The sequence below is a fragment of the Pteropus alecto genome, unplaced genomic scaffold (assembly GCF_000325575.1).
Source record: "Pteropus alecto unplaced genomic scaffold, ASM32557v1 scaffold326, whole genome shotgun sequence".
NCBI classification, from domain to species: domain Eukaryota; kingdom Metazoa; phylum Chordata; class Mammalia; order Chiroptera; family Pteropodidae; genus Pteropus; species Pteropus alecto.
In genome coordinates this window covers 1,643,458-1,658,833 of record NW_006438873.1, presented here as the reverse complement: position 1 = coordinate 1,658,833, position 15,376 = coordinate 1,643,458, and the positions used below count along the sequence as shown (strand labels likewise).

The 15,376-nt window shown below is 42.2% G+C and overlaps 1 protein-coding gene across 1 annotated transcript; it reads left to right on the top strand.

The window, feature by feature from the left end:
* The first annotated feature begins 384 nt into the window (after window positions 1–384).
* NCR1 (natural cytotoxicity triggering receptor 1) lies at window positions 385–4,886 on the top strand. The gene is made up of 5 exons (XM_025049654.1): window positions 385–388; window positions 444–728; window positions 2,361–2,639; window positions 3,699–3,815; window positions 3,940–4,886. Exons 1-5 carry the CDS (start codon window positions 385–387, stop codon window positions 4,128–4,130), a joined length of 876 nt encoding a protein of 291 aa, XP_024905422.1. The 3' UTR covers window positions 4,131–4,886.
* Window positions 4,887–15,376: the final 10,490 nt, after the last annotated feature.

Below are 15,376 nucleotides of genomic sequence, written 5' to 3'. Positions count from 1 at the left end.
GAAAGCCCCATGGTGATTGGTGGTGGGCCTCACAACCACATCCTGTGCATCTTCCTGGCCATCTGGGCTCATGTCTCCATCCAGCCGCTTCACATTCGTCTGGCAGAATCTATGCTATGCCTCGTACACTCACTACCCTGTTCTTCCTTGGTGAGTTCCTACATGGAAAAGAGATGGAATTCAGGTGTCGGGGGTGGGGAGCAGCATGTCTCATTATTCTTGTCTTCTAGGTCTGTATCTGAGCCAGAGGGTCAGCTCCCAGATACGTGAGTCCTTCCTTCAAAGCCCAACAGTCACTCTTCTCAGTTCAGACTAAGTATCCACCTGAGAACAAGGGAAGGAGAAGGCAGGGGATCTGGTTTGCTGGAAGGGCTGGAGGCCAGCATGGGTAAAAATTAGGGTGGTGAAGGACTTTGCAACTCCAGCCTCTGATTCTCTTCCAGAGACTCTCTCCAAACCTACCATCTGGGCCAAGCCTAATTTCATGATTCCAAATGGAATGCCGGTGATCATCTGGTGCCAGGGAATGCACAAGGCCACTGAGTACCGACTGTACTTTGAGGGACAGCTTTCTGCCTTGGAGAGACCTAACCCACCTGGAATGATGAACAAAGTCAAGTTCCCCACCCGTACCATGACCTCAAACATGGCAGGGCAATACACGTGCTCCTATCGAAGCGGAGAGCTATGGTCAAAGCCCAGTGACCCTTTGGATCTGGTGATCACAGGTAACCAACTAATCCTCCATCTGCAGAGTCATCCCCTTGGCCTCCCTTTGGTTATCTACTGAGAGTTATCTTTATGTCTTGGGTGTGGATTTGTCCTAGGTCAGTTTCTTCAGGTAAGAGACTCTGAGATAGATGTTTGTGTGCAGGAAGGGAGAACTGGGGAGTGTCCTCAAAAAACAGCACCTGTGCTGGATGAGAAAAACAGGCCGGGCAGGTGAAGTTGGACTGTGATTCTTAGTCTGAATCAGGCCAAGCAAATGTAGAACTCTGGACCTGAGATGGTCCTTTAGTGTAGACATAAAATGAGGCTAGGGGCTCTGTGCTCCGCCCCAGTATCAACCAGTGATTGGATGAGAACCGCTTCTAGAGAGGTTCCAGATAAATACTCTTGCTCTTGTGGCACTTGCATTCTAATAAGAGAAGACAGGCCATAAATCCAAGTCAGGACACATAAATCAATTAGATAGCACATGAGGAGGAGATGATGGCATGGAAAGAAACAGAGTAGAATGGGGTAAAAGTGATTGGGGGGAGGGTAATCTTGGCTCCCCTTTAGCTGAGGGATGTTCTCAAACTTGAGCAAACAAAATCATCAGGAAGACTTATAAAAACACAGATGGCTTTAGGACACCACATTCATGGAGGCACTGCTCAGCATCGCCAAAAGGTAGAAACAACCCAAGTGCCCATCCATAAATGAAGGGACAAACCAAACATGGTCCATCCACACAGCGGGATATTATTCAGCTATAAAAAGGAAAGAAATTCTGACAAGTCTACAATGTGGATGAACCTTGAGGATATTATGGAAAGTGAAATAAGCTAATCACAAAAGGACAAATACTGTATGGTTCCGTGCAAACTTTGTTTGCTCAAGTTTGAGAACATCCCTCAGCTAAAGGGGAGCCAAGATTACCCTCCCCCCAATCACTTTTACCCCATTCTACTCTGTTTCTTTCCATGCCATCATTTCCTCCTCATGTGCTATCTAAAACCATCAAATTCATAAAGATGGGAAGTAGAATGGTGGTTGGCAGGGGCTGAGGAGAGAGGGAATAGGACATTATTGTTTAATGAGGACAGAGTTTCAGTTTTTCAAAATAAAAAGAACCCTGTGAGGGGCAGGAGATCTATTGTTGTGATGGCTGCACAACAATGTGAATGCATTTTAACACCACTGAATGGTACACTTAAAATGGTTAAGATGTGAATTTGATGTTACAGGTATTTTACAATTAAAAACAATAATGTTTTTTTACAACACAGATGGCTGCCCCATCTCTAAGTCCCTCCCTGATGCGGTGGGTCTGGGGTGGAGCCTAAGAATTTGCATTTCTAGCAAGCTTCTAGGTGACGCTAATGTTGCTGGTCCCAAAGACAAAACTCTGAGAACCACTGCTCCATGGCAATTCTCAGATTGAGATTCAAATTAACACCCCTGATAGCTGCAGAAGTGTCTCAGTCTTGAAGGGAGAGATTTTGGAGGGTGCATCCATGACCAAGACAAATCTGGGAATTAGAAGAGGCTGAGATTCTAGAGAGTTGATATCCTGGTCTTAAGAACGAGGGAGATGGGACATATTGGAAGCCGAATAAAGATGCCCTTTGACTACCAGCCACCTTCTCTCACAGGAATGTATGACAAACCCACCCTTTCAGTTCATCCTGGGTCTGAGGTGATATCAGGAGAGAAGGTGACCTTCTATTGTCGCCTAGAGACTGCAACAAGCACGTTCTTTCTGCTCAAGGAGGGGAGATCCAGCCACCCACAGCGCAGATATGGGAACATGCAGGCGGAGTTCTCTATGAACCCTGTGACCGCAGTCCATGGAGGGACATACAGATGTTTTGGTTCTTATAACAACCATGTATGGTCTCTCCCCAGTGAGCCTGTAACACTCCTGGTCACAGGTGAGAAAACCCCCAATTTTCCCCCATGTCCTCTCTGGAACCCCAAGTGAACCCCAACCAGTGATGAGAGACAAATGGGAAGATGTAGAGAGGGTACCACCAATGCCATCACCTACATCCATTTCCTAGAGGCCCAGTTCATTGTTCATGAGAAGGAACACCCACCCAGAGGGATAAGGAGGGGGAGGATAGAGAGAACTGGCAGAAAGGCCAGAGGCAACCCAAAGCCCTTATTTTTTCCTTGTCTCCATTATCAGGAGGTACTGGGAACACCAGCCTCACACCCACAGAGCAGCCATCTTCTTCTGGTGAGTAACTAGTACTTCTAAACTTGGGGCAGGAATCAAAACAATGACACTAAAAAAAAATGGTATTTATTTAAAAATATGTTGAGTGGATAGTGTGTGCCATGACCTATAGTTACATCAGTCACCCAGGCAGATACCCTTGCTCTTGTGGCACTTGTATTCTAGCAGGACAATACAGACCATAAGTCAAAGTCAGGATACATACATCAATTATACAGCCCATGAGGAAGAAATGGTGGTATGGAAACAAATGGAGTTAAGGCTATTGGGAGGCTAGGTAGCAATAGTCAATAAAGTTGCCTGAGTGGGCCTCACAGAGAAGAAGGAAGGAATGGCCACTGCATATGCTCCAAGGCAGGAAGATGGCCAGTGTGATAAAAACAAACAAACAAACAAACAAACACACACACACCAGCAAGGAGGCCAGTGGGACTGGAAATGATGTCAGAGAGGTGGGGATAGGGTGGGGCAGCTCATTTAGGACCTAGAAGAAAATAGTAAGACTGAATTTTACTCTCTAAGAGGAAGAAAAATTGGTATCAATTGACTTAATAAGGAAACTGAGGCTCAGATAGAAGCTATGACTGGCATGAAGACACACACTTATCAGTCTGTGTGTCTGAATTCTTCCTCAGATCCATTTGTCTTTTGACTCCTCCACTCTACCTGCCCAATGAAGCCACTAGGACCTGAAGCATGGGATAGGGACCTTGAAAAGCAACAGAGTGTTGTGGGGTATATCCAAGGGAAGGAGAAGCTGGGATAGAGGAACTAACACCAGCTGTTTTCCTCAATTCTCCACGTTTCTTATCATCTGCAGACTCTTGGGAACCCTACTTAGTAACCACAAAGACGGGATTCCAGGAAGGTGAGCAAGCAGCTGGGGGTGTGGGCTCTAAAGGAAGGTACTTGGAGCATGATCTGGAAATGAGAAGTGGGGTGAGGTAATGTTCATACGTTCTGGTCAGTGATCACTGTTTCTCTGACCCCAGATCTTGCCCTGTGGGATCACACAACCCAGAATCTTCTTCGGATTTGTCTGGCTTTCCTGGTCCTAGTGGCCCTTGTGTGTATCTTGGCTGAAGACTGGCTTTGCAGTAAGAAGACTCAAGAGGAAGCTAACATGGCTTTGAGTTGGGAATGCAGAAGAAGCTTCAGAACAGAAAAACACCTGGAGAAATGACCAAGAGATGCAGTGGCCACAAGTAGAGCTGAAAGCTGATCTTGACCTCGGGCTGTGTGATCTCTATGTTATACTCGTGAAGGAAACAGTCATTGCAGAAAATGAAAGAACAACTGCATGGAGTTTAATGAACCACCCTAGAGGAAGCAAGAGGTGGTGAGGTGGGGGCAGGGGGTGAAAATGCTAAATTTCATCTGCAGGCAGATCCCATTGTCTCTTTTAGGTTCTAAGTATTTTTGTGCCTGCTGGCCACAAACCATCTGTCCCATCCTCCACAGGATTCTGTCTTCACAGCTTTATCCTTGCCTTATTCCTTGTTTCTCTTAGTAGATATCAGCTCTTCCAAGAATGTTTCTCAAATCATCCAGTTTGACTTATAATATCACTTTTACTACTTGAACCCTGCTACTGCATACATATTCATCTTCCTGTCTCTACCATGAACTCACATGAGTTAATTCTATGTCAGCTATAATGGCTGTGCTCACAGCTCCCACTGCTAAGAGAGTTCTCAGGAAATAAATGTTGAATCAACGGATATATAAATGTGGCTGGAGAACAGCTCAGAACTTGAGTATAGTCCTTGATGTGCTGTCTGGGCACCACAAGCCGTTCCTTCTTGAAAATTTCTAGTTAATTAACCCATTAATATAACCATCATATGGGTCCCAGCCCCACTCCAATATTCTGGTCAAATTCATTCTCTAAATCTGAGTTTTCTGTTAAATATCACAGAATAATAATTCCAATCTCAAAGGGATAACAGAAAAACTTGATGAGATAAAAAAATATTAAGCATAAGCTCTGGCATATATGTTACTCAAGGCATGGTAACCATTATAAGTCCCAATATTATTGGAAATTGATAATTTCACCAATTATTACCTCATTGCCAGTGGCCCCAATACTGAATTATTTTTCTGTTCTTCACCTATCAGGTATTCTAAGGTCCAAGAATTTCTAAATTAATATAAAATTATAGTCTTCTTCATCCCAAAATGAGATGGGTTTTTTTGGGGAGTGGGTTCATGACATCCCAAGTTTTTTGTATTTTAACTTATGGCAAGAAACATAGAGTCTCAAGGAAAACATGTGTAAAGTAGAGGTATTTTAGGTCTCAAGATATTGATGCAGGGGCTTGAGTTGGGTAAAGGAGCCTCCTCCGAGGAATGAAGTGTCTTTACCATCCATGGCCCTGCTGTTTTCACCAGTTCAAGTCAAAATCTTCCAAAACTCGTCAACAAGGCAAGGCCAAATTACTTGAATATTGCATTACTCTTTTTTAAATACTGGACATGGTTTGTATTCTAGACAGTAAAATGAAGGATAAGGAGGGAGGAAGGAAGGAAGGAAATGGAAGGACTGGCCAACTGTTTGTTATAAAGATTTTTGGAAACAGCCACACAACACTTCCATTTATTTCTCAATGGCCAGAACTTAGTTGTTAGGGAGGTTGAGAAATGTAGCCTTTATTCCAGGTGACTCTGTGGCAAACTGGTACTTCTCTCACCAGTAAAGTGGGGAATAACATAACAGAGTTGTACTAGGCAACTCCAGCCTCTATCCCAAGAGCCTACTATGTGTCAGGTGCTAGTGAAAGGATAACACACTGAGCAAACATTATCCCTGATGTGGCAGGATTGATTAATTGCCTGGAGTACAGATCTTAAATTAATGAGTAAATAAAATGGAGTAAGTCTTGTGATAGAGGAAATCAGAATGTCATTGAAGCTTCCTCCTGTGCAAGGTTCCATTAAATAGAACTTGAGGAGGGTGTAGAGATGGGGAAAGGGATGATGGAGATAGGTGTCTGCACCAATTCGTGCAAAGGCTGAGATGCAAGACAGAGGGTAGAGAATATTCAGTGTCACTAGAGCTTTGACTGTGAGAGAGTGACTCTGGGGGTGATACCGGGCAAATGCGGAAGACAGATCAAACGTGGCCATAGACTCGCAATAATAAATCTACATTGTATCCTTAAGGTAATGGGAGCTCATTACGTATTTTGATCATGGATGTGATATGGTGAATTGTGTACTGTGTAGAGATCCTTCTGATTTCAATGAGAAGAAGGAATAATGCGAGAGATTTTTAAAAACATGACAAAAAGATAGAGTAAAGAATTGAGAATGACTCACCTATTTCTGGGGTTGACAACCAGGAAGACAAGAGTTCCACTGGTAATCCAGAGGGAGGTCTAGCTATGGGCAATGGGTACATAATCTTAAGATTTGGTAATATATATTCTCCAGTTTTGTTCTCATTTTTCAAGATTTCCTTGATTATTTTGGGTGCCTTAGATTTCAATGTTAATTTTAGAATGTCAGTTTTCCCAAGTACCAACTAAAGCTGCAAATAAGAATGTACTGAAGGTACTCAAGCTACAGATCAATTTCGGGAAAACCATTATCTCTTCAATGTTTCAATTTGTAGAATATTTGGTCCGTAGATGTGCTATGTTTCACCACTTAATTACATGTTCACTAATTTCTCTAAATAATAGTCTATGCAGAGAATGTACACATCTTTTGTTAAATATCCATAAGATATATCCATTAGTTACATCACCTCCGGATACATCCATAGTCACATAATTTTTACTTTGTAAGGGGTATTATTCTTTAAATAATGACATTGCTATTGTTGCTGGTATTATAAAAATAAAATTGACCTTTTTTATATAGACTGTGTATTCAGTGGTCTTGCAAAGTTCACTTCTTAATTTTAACAGTTTTAGGTTATTTAGGTTATCAAAAATTTTTAGAATTTTTTTCTAAAATTTTTTTTTCCAATTTTATTACTTGGAACCTCCAGGACATTAATAAATAAGAATGATGGCAGCAGGTATCTTTTTCTTAGTATCAATATTATGGGGAACATTTTTCATATTGTACCACTGAATAAACTAATTGTGATAATTTTTTGTAAAGACGCATTTTCCCAGTTAGAAAATCTCCTTGTGTTCTTCTTTTGCTAAATTAATTTTTTTGAAGATATGAAATAAACATATTCAGTGAGACCAATGAAGAGGTTCCCACATTATTCTCGGTGAAAGTTGATAACTACTCAGAAAGGTAGATACCCTTAACATATTTTAGGCACAGAAGCCAGACTTCATTTTGTTGTTTAGAAATGATGGCTGAGGGGTGGCTCCATAGTGTAGTGGTTAGCACGTCTGCTTTACACGCCGAAGGTCCTGGGTTCGCACCACAGGTGGAGCCACAGACCATAACCCGGGTGTGCCAGGCCCCAGGTTCAACAGGCCCCAGGTTCGCACTGCAAGTGCGTGGGAGGGGACGCCTCGCCTTCAGAGATCCAGTTCTTAAAGGGAGACAGCAACATTCGTAGGTCAGGGGTGGAAGTAGGGGCAAAATTAAAGAGGAGGAAAAAAAGAAATGGTGGCTGAGTAAGTGGTAGGGTCAACAGCAACTCTGAAGTTTGTAAATTTGGCAAGTGAATGGATGAAGGGGATATTTTTCTCCTCACCCCCACCCACTGGTGTTGATAAGTCAATGAACCATGAGGTGTAAAAAGAAGGTATTTGGGGCAGAGTCAGAGACACAAGTTAGTGGTTCATCTTCCCAAATTGAAAAGTAGGTTTTTTAGTTGAAATATAATTGACATATAACATTGTATAAGTTCAAGGTGTACAACGTGTTGATTTGATACATTTATGTATTGCAGTATGACTGTTACCATAGTATTAGCTAACATCCCTACTGTGTTACATAATTATTTCTTTTTTTGTATGTGTGGTGGGAATAACTAAGTTCTAGTCTCTTAGCAATAATACAGTATTGTTGTCTATTATTGCTGTACTGCATATTAGAGCTCCAGGACTTATTTATCTACTAGTTGCTAGTTTGCCCCCTTAACAATATTTCCCCATTTCCCCCACCCTTCTGCCCCTGGTAACCACCATCTACTCTCTGTTTCTTCAAGTTCAGCTTTGTTAGATTTCACACATATAAGTGAGAACACACAGCATGTGTTTTTCTCTGATGACTTATCTCACTTAGCATAATGCCCTCAAGGTCCATCCATGTCACAAATGGCAAGATTTTCTTTCTTAAGGCTGAATAATACTCAATTGTGTGGAGATTATATAGGTGATAGATGATAGATGATGGATGATAGATAGATAGATAGATAGATAGATAGATAGATAGATAGATAGATAGATAGATAGATGATAGATGATAGATAGATGGAGATGGAGAGAGAGACCGAGACAGAAAGAGAGACAGAGAGACAGATTTTTTTTTTTAAGCACACACATCTCATCACTCTACACCACAGCACTAGTATAGCCCGTCTCCCTTTCTTAAGGTGCTTACATGCTGGGCCATCTGTTTCTACAGGCTGATACTACAGTATCTTGGTCTCATGAATATTAGGAAAGGTCAAGTTTGAAGGATAAGAATGGCCTTCAAATCCCTCCTTAACTCAGCCCAACCTCTCCCCACTCTGCAATATTCCTAGGTTCTTACCTATTCCCAATCACAACAATAAGGCTGGATCTCTAGTCTGTCTTCTGATCTTTCTCATCCCATTTCATACAACAAATCTATTGAAGAATCAAGAGGAAGGGGAGAGAGGGCCAGATTTGATCTCTGTTAAAACCTGTGTTCCTAAGGCAAGATATGCTCCCTCTATTTCCAACTTCATTTGCCAAAAGCAAGGAACAGCTGGTCCTTAGCAATGTTATGAGGACGTGATGTAATCCTAGGGATTTATCAATGCCCCACAGTTATTACCCCACCACCAGCACCACCACCACCACCACCACCAGTGGGAACAGAGTTTTCCAACCCTGAGTTAGAAACGGGAGCTAATCTTCAGAACACGGAGACAATTATTTGGAATAATGTCCATCATTTTCTACTCCTACTGGTGCATGGATCTGGAGACCAGTTTCCCTGAGATACCACCCACCCCGTTGGTCTTTGCTTTGCTCCCTCATGTCACTCCTCAACCACTGGAAACTGGTTTCTCACCCCATGCTTCCTCTGAAGCTGTTTTTATAACAAATACTAATGAGTTTCCTGGAACTTGCAGTGGATACCTCTCAGCCCTTTTATTTTTATTTCTCTGTCAGTTGTCTATGACCACTTCCTCTTTGATGTTGTCATCTCACTGGCTTTCTGTACTAATTTCTGGCTGTTCCTGCACCATCAGGTTTTCAGGTTCTCCAATGACAGAGTTTTAGGGTTCAATGGTAGACCCACATTTCTCCAACACATTTCTGGGTTGATCTCATTTAAGTTCATGCTTTCAATTTCTCCAAGGTAAATGCCCAAATCTAATTCTCTGAACCTTAATATTTGGGGGTACAGCAAATTTCAGATCATTTTATCAGCTTTTTCCAACCAACCTGAACTCATCATCTTTCAATCTCCAAAGTTGTTGTTCTAACTTGGAAAAAAAGCCACCCTGTTCACAGTCACTTTGCTTTCTTCTCTGTACCTATACTTGTGCTTCTGATCACTGCTAGAAAAATATGTCACACAAATCAGCAGGTAATAATACAGTTTATCATTTATAGATTTGTGGGTAGAGGTTTATATTTTTATTATTTCTCCCAACAAATGTCCTTATGTCAATTTGTCTTTTGAAATTCTGATCAGGTAAAGATTTTATATATAAACATTTTAAAAGGGTTATTTGTCTTCTAAAAATTACGGGAGTGTGTAATATAATACAATATAACATAATTTATTCATTTGTATTTATGTCACAATGTTTTCTCTGACACATATCAGTTGCAACTCACAGCATTTTGATTTATGTGTAGTAATTGATAAATACTTTTGACTGCTATGTTTACATTACATTTAAAAGCCTCATAAACCCCAACATCCAAGATCCTCATCTTTCCTGTTAAGCTTCTTGACAGAAAGAGAGACTTCATTATGTATACACATTTCATTATGTATACACATATATAATGATTCCACATATATGTGATATATTTGTATCAATTATGTTTATATTGTAGAAGTTGGTTCTTTAACAATTAATGTAATTGTTGTTTAAAGTGTTATGTAATGTAAAAAACCAGGACAAGTCAGCCACCCAGCCTACAAATCATACAGAAATCTCCACTTGCATGTGAATATCTGAGACTTCAAATTCAATATGTTAACAGGATTTCTCAACCCCAGCACTATTGTCATTTGGGGCCAGGTAACCCTGTATTGTGGGAGACCGCCTTAGTCACCTTGGGCTTCCATAACAAAATCCCCTAGATGGATCTGCTTGAACAACAGAAATTTATTTTCTCATATTCTGAGGCTGGGAAGTCCAAGATCAAGGTGCTGGTCTACTTGTCCCTGGTAAGAGAGTTCTTTTTGGCTTAATTGGAGCCCAAGTCAATGTAAAAACTTCACTTTGATATCCTGAGTTTTAAATTTTTTAGTTTTTGTTTAAGTATTTGTCATCAATATTTCCATATATTAAAGTAATCAACATAAAAAAGAGAGCACTCCCTGACTTGTAGATGGCTTCTTCAGTGCCTACACATGGAAGAGTGATGTCTTGCTTCCTTATTTATAAGGCCACCGATACTATCACATTAGGACCCCACCTTTATGACCTCACTTAACCTGAATTATCTCCTAAAATCCCTATCTCCACATACAGTCATATTAAGGATTAGGGCTTCAACAAAGCTTTGGAGTGGGGAGCACACAATTCAGACAACGGCAGTGACCTGCTTGAGTGTTGTATGATGTGTAGCAGCATCCCTGGCCTCTATCCACTAGATGCCAGAAGGACCCTCCCCTCAAAACTGTGACAACCAAAAATATCTCTGGACATTGCCAAGGGTCCCCTTGAGGACAAAATCACTCCCAGGTAAGGACAACTGGCTTAACATCAGAAACATGGTGGAGTGAGAGACGTCCCCAGATCTCTCCCCTTGAAACAACAATAAGCTGAACACCTAAAACTCAACAAAACACACCCAAACTGCACACCAGTACATCTAAGTGTGGGATCTGCACATAAGAGCTACCACAGGTCAGAAACCCTGGATGTAGGGTGGTGGACTAGGAGAAATAAAGAAGCTGCCTCTCACAGCCCCCGGAGCTCCCTGTAGGAAGAGGGGGAGGGGAGAAGGGGCGGTGGCACCTGAACTCATCATCTTTCAATCTCCAAAGTTGTTGTTCTAACTTGGAAAAAAAGCCACCCTGTTCACAGTCACTTTGCTTTCTTCTCTGTACCTATACTTGTGCTTCTGATCACTGCTAGAAAAATATGTCACACAAATCAGCAAGTAATAATACAGTTTATCATTTATAGATTTGTGGGTAGAGATTTATATTTTTATTATTTCTCCCAACAAATGTCCTTATGTCAATTTGTCTTTTGAAATTCTGATCAGGTAAAGATTTTATATATAAACATTTTAAAAGGGTTATTTGTCTTCTAAAAATTACGGGAGTGTGTAATATAATACAATATAACATAATTTATTCGTTTGTATTTATGTCACAATGTTTTCTCTGACACATATCAGTTGCAACTCACAGCATTTTGATTTATGTGTAGTAATTGATAAATACTTTTGACTGCTATGTTTACATTACATTTAAAAGCCTCATAAACCCCAACATCCAAGATCCTCATCTTTCCTGTTAAGCTTCTTTTTTAGATTAGCTATTTCATTATGTATACACATTTCATTATGTATACACATATATAATGATTCCACATATATGTGATATATTTGTATCAATTATGTTTATATTGTAGAAGTTGGTTCTTTAACAATTAATGTAATTGTTGTTTAAAGTGTTATGTAATGTAAAAAACCAGGACAAGTCAGCCACCCAGCCTACAAATCATACAGAAATCTCCACTTGCATGTGAATATCTGAGACTTCAAATTCAATATGTTAACAGGATTTCTCAACCCCAGCACTATTGTCATTTGGGGCCAGGTAACCCTGTATTGTGGGAGACCGCCTTAGTCACCTTGGGCTTCCATAACAAAATCCCCTAGATGGATCTGCTTGAACAACAGAAATTTATTTTCTCATATTCTGAGGCTGGGAAGTCCAAGATCAAGGTGCTGGTCTACTTGTCCCTGGTAAGAGAGTTCTTTTTGGCTTAATTGGAGCCCAAGTCAATGTAAAAACTTCACTTTGATATCCTGAGTTTTAAATTTTTTAGTTTTTGTTTAAGTATTTGTCATCAATATTTCCATATATTAAAGTAATCAACATAAAAAAGAGAGCACTCCCTGACTTGTAGATGGCTTCTTCAGTGCCTACACATGGAAGAGTGATGTCTTGCTTCCTTATTTATAAGGCCACCGATACTATCACATTAGGACCCCACCTTTATGACCTCACTTAACCTGAATTATCTCCTAAAATCCCTATCTCCACATACAGTCATATTAAGGATTAGGGCTTCAACAAAGCTTTGGAGTGGGGAGCACACAATTCAGACAACGGCAGTGACCTGCTTGAGTGTTGTATGATGTGTAGCAGCATCCCTGGCCTCTATCCACTAGATGCCAGAAGGACCCTCCCCTCAAAACTGTGACAACCAAAAATATCTCTGGACATTGCCAAGGGTCCCCTTGAGGACAAAATCACTCCCAGGTAAGGACAACTGGCTTAACATCAGAAACATGGTGGAGTGAGAGACGTCCCCAGATCTCTCCCCTTGAAACAACAGTAAGCTGAACATCTAAAATTCAACAAAAAACACCCAGACTGTACACCAGCACGTCTGAGCATGGGATCTGTGCAAGAAATCTACCACAGGTCAGAACTGCAAGAGTTGGGCAGTAGACTGCGAGAAACAAAGAAGCTGCCTCTCACAGCCAGAACTCCCTGCAGGAGGAGGGGGAGGGGTGAAGGAGCAGCGAGTTCCCTGAACAGCCCTGCCAGACAGAGCTGTGAGCTCCACCGTGGAGTGACCAGTGTTCAGGGTAGAAAGCAGAGAAGTGGGGAGGGCAGAGAAGCAGGAATTGCAGAGAAACGACAGTTAGTTATTACCAGCCGTGGTTGCAAAACATGAGGCTGAGCCACAGCCTCCGTCCTCCAACCCAGAGGGTCCCTCCCCTCATATCCTCTGAGATGAACATTGCAGAGTCCCAGGGGAATCTGAGCAAACACTACGGAAACTGTTGTTAATGGAGAGGAATTTTCCACTCAAATGGCTAACATTGTAATCTGTAGACATGCTTGTCACATAGGGTGAAGGGACGGGTGACCTTGAGATCAACTGAAGACTCCCATTTGCTTGTTCTGTCTAGATAACGGATGTATTGCCTTTGCTTGTTAAAAACAGATGTATTGCCTTTGCATCTTAAGAACAAATGTATTGCCTTTGCTTGTTAAGCCCTATGAAAGTAAGGTTACCCCTGAGCTCAGGGCCCAGATCTTAAGAGCACTAGCTCTTCTGGGACTGTTGGCGTAATAAACCTGAGTTCTCCAACTCTCCAAGTGGTGCTTGGTTTCTTGACAGTCTTGTTTCGCAACTTTTCTACAACATTTCTAGAGGACCCAGCGAGATTCCAATCATGCCAACACTTTGAGCCTCTGGACTGGTGGCTCGGCCAGGCCGGGGTGGAGAGGCTCCAAGACAAACAAGGAGGCATGCCACCTGATGGTATTCCGGGTTCTCTTTTGGACCGACACCCCAACTCCCAGAACGGCTGAGCCCCTGACTAGACTCATAGGAAGGACAGACCAACTCACCAGGAGCGGCCACAGGATAAGGTAAGGCCCTGGGGCTCAGCCCCCTAGTCAGGTCCCATCTTCAGATGGAAGAGAAGCTTGATCACCTCCTAGTTTTCAGTTAGAAGACACAGATCAGAGTCTTCCCAGTGGGGGAAGACATCAGTGTTTTCCCAAGGTGGGGGAAAACATCAGGGTCTTCCCAGGGTGGGGAAGACATCAGGGTCTTCCAAGCGGGGGAAGACATCAGGGTCTTCCCAGGGGAGGAAGACATAGGTCAGGGCCTTCTGAAAGGGAGGAGGCAATGTTTTAACCTGGTGTGTGAATGAGTGAGTGAATGGGCAGCCAGGTCGGTTTGACTCGGACAGGTACGAATTTGTGGCTCCATGGCTGGGCACCCTTAAAGTCCCCTAAAGGCTCTGGAGTCCAAATGAGCTCATCTGCGGCTCCATAGCGTACAGCATATGGTCCAGGGCAGCATTGGACTAGTGTCCAATCGTAAGTCACAAAGCTGAGTCTGCTACGGCCGAGCGTCACCTAAGCTCCTTCAAGCCAAAGTCAGATGAGCACCTGAGTGGTCTCCACTCTGGAGGAGGCACCCATCCATGGTTGTCTTTATGTCACCAACGCAGAGTGGAATACACGGGGGTGGGAGGAGGCAATTAATTACTGATTTGGCTTAAGAATTGTCTGTCTCCAAATGACCCCTTTGACATAGGGGCCCTCTGTCAAATTATTTTCTTGAAATTTTTATGTCTATTTAGGAAGCTCCCTAAGGCAAATATGGGGAGAGGTTCCTCTAAGCCAACTGTTGTATGTTGAGAAAAAAAAAATTTTTTAAGTCTTCTCAGGGAATTACGGAGTCAAGTTGACCCCAGGAAAACTTTGTACTCTTTGTGAGCTTGAGCAGCCTGACCAGCTCGGGAAAGAACAAGGAAAAGCCAGCAAAAGACATCCAACTTATTTTAGCCACCTACTGTACAATCATTGAAAAGGATTGCATTCTAACAGTGGCCTGGCAGGAGGCAGATGAGGCCTTTACTAAGAACCTCCAGGGCCATGCCCCTGGAATAGAGGTAGTACCATTACTTAAGAAAATCTACAGATTACAATGTTAGCCATTTGAGTGGAAAATTCCTCTTCATTCCCCCCTTTTGATGCCCTTTAAATTCTTATAGGGCATCAACCTCCTTATCTTCCTGGCCTAGGGGCTGGTATAAGGGTGGTCGGGGTGTCACAACCATCTGTAACTTATGGGCTCTAGGCATGAGGAGACAGTTCAGGATACAGAGACCAAATACAAGATCTATGAAGAGCATGAGAAGAGGACCTGCAAATGGGAGAAGCCAGGATCCCCAACTCCATATTCTGGACCAGGATCCCCATGACTCATTTAATTGTTGGTGGATTAGGGCATACCCCTTCTAGGATAGGATGACCTCAGTGTCTCTACAGGCAGACCTGGAAACCCCCTAACTAATTTTCCTGCCTAATTCTTTTCTAAGGGCCATGAATCCCTTTATTATTAGTATGGATATTGAGGGATGGGAT

Coding starts and splice junctions, on each gene's coding strand:
- NCR1 (XM_025049654.1), top strand. Junction 2,640..3,698: donor TGTAACACTCCTGGTCACAG/GTGAGAAAACCC, acceptor ATCCAAGGGAAG/GAGAAGCTGGGATAGAGGAA. Junction 3,816..3,939: donor AAAGACGGGATTCCAGGAAG/GTGAGCAAGCAG, acceptor CTCTGACCCCAG/ATCTTGCCCTGTGGGATCAC.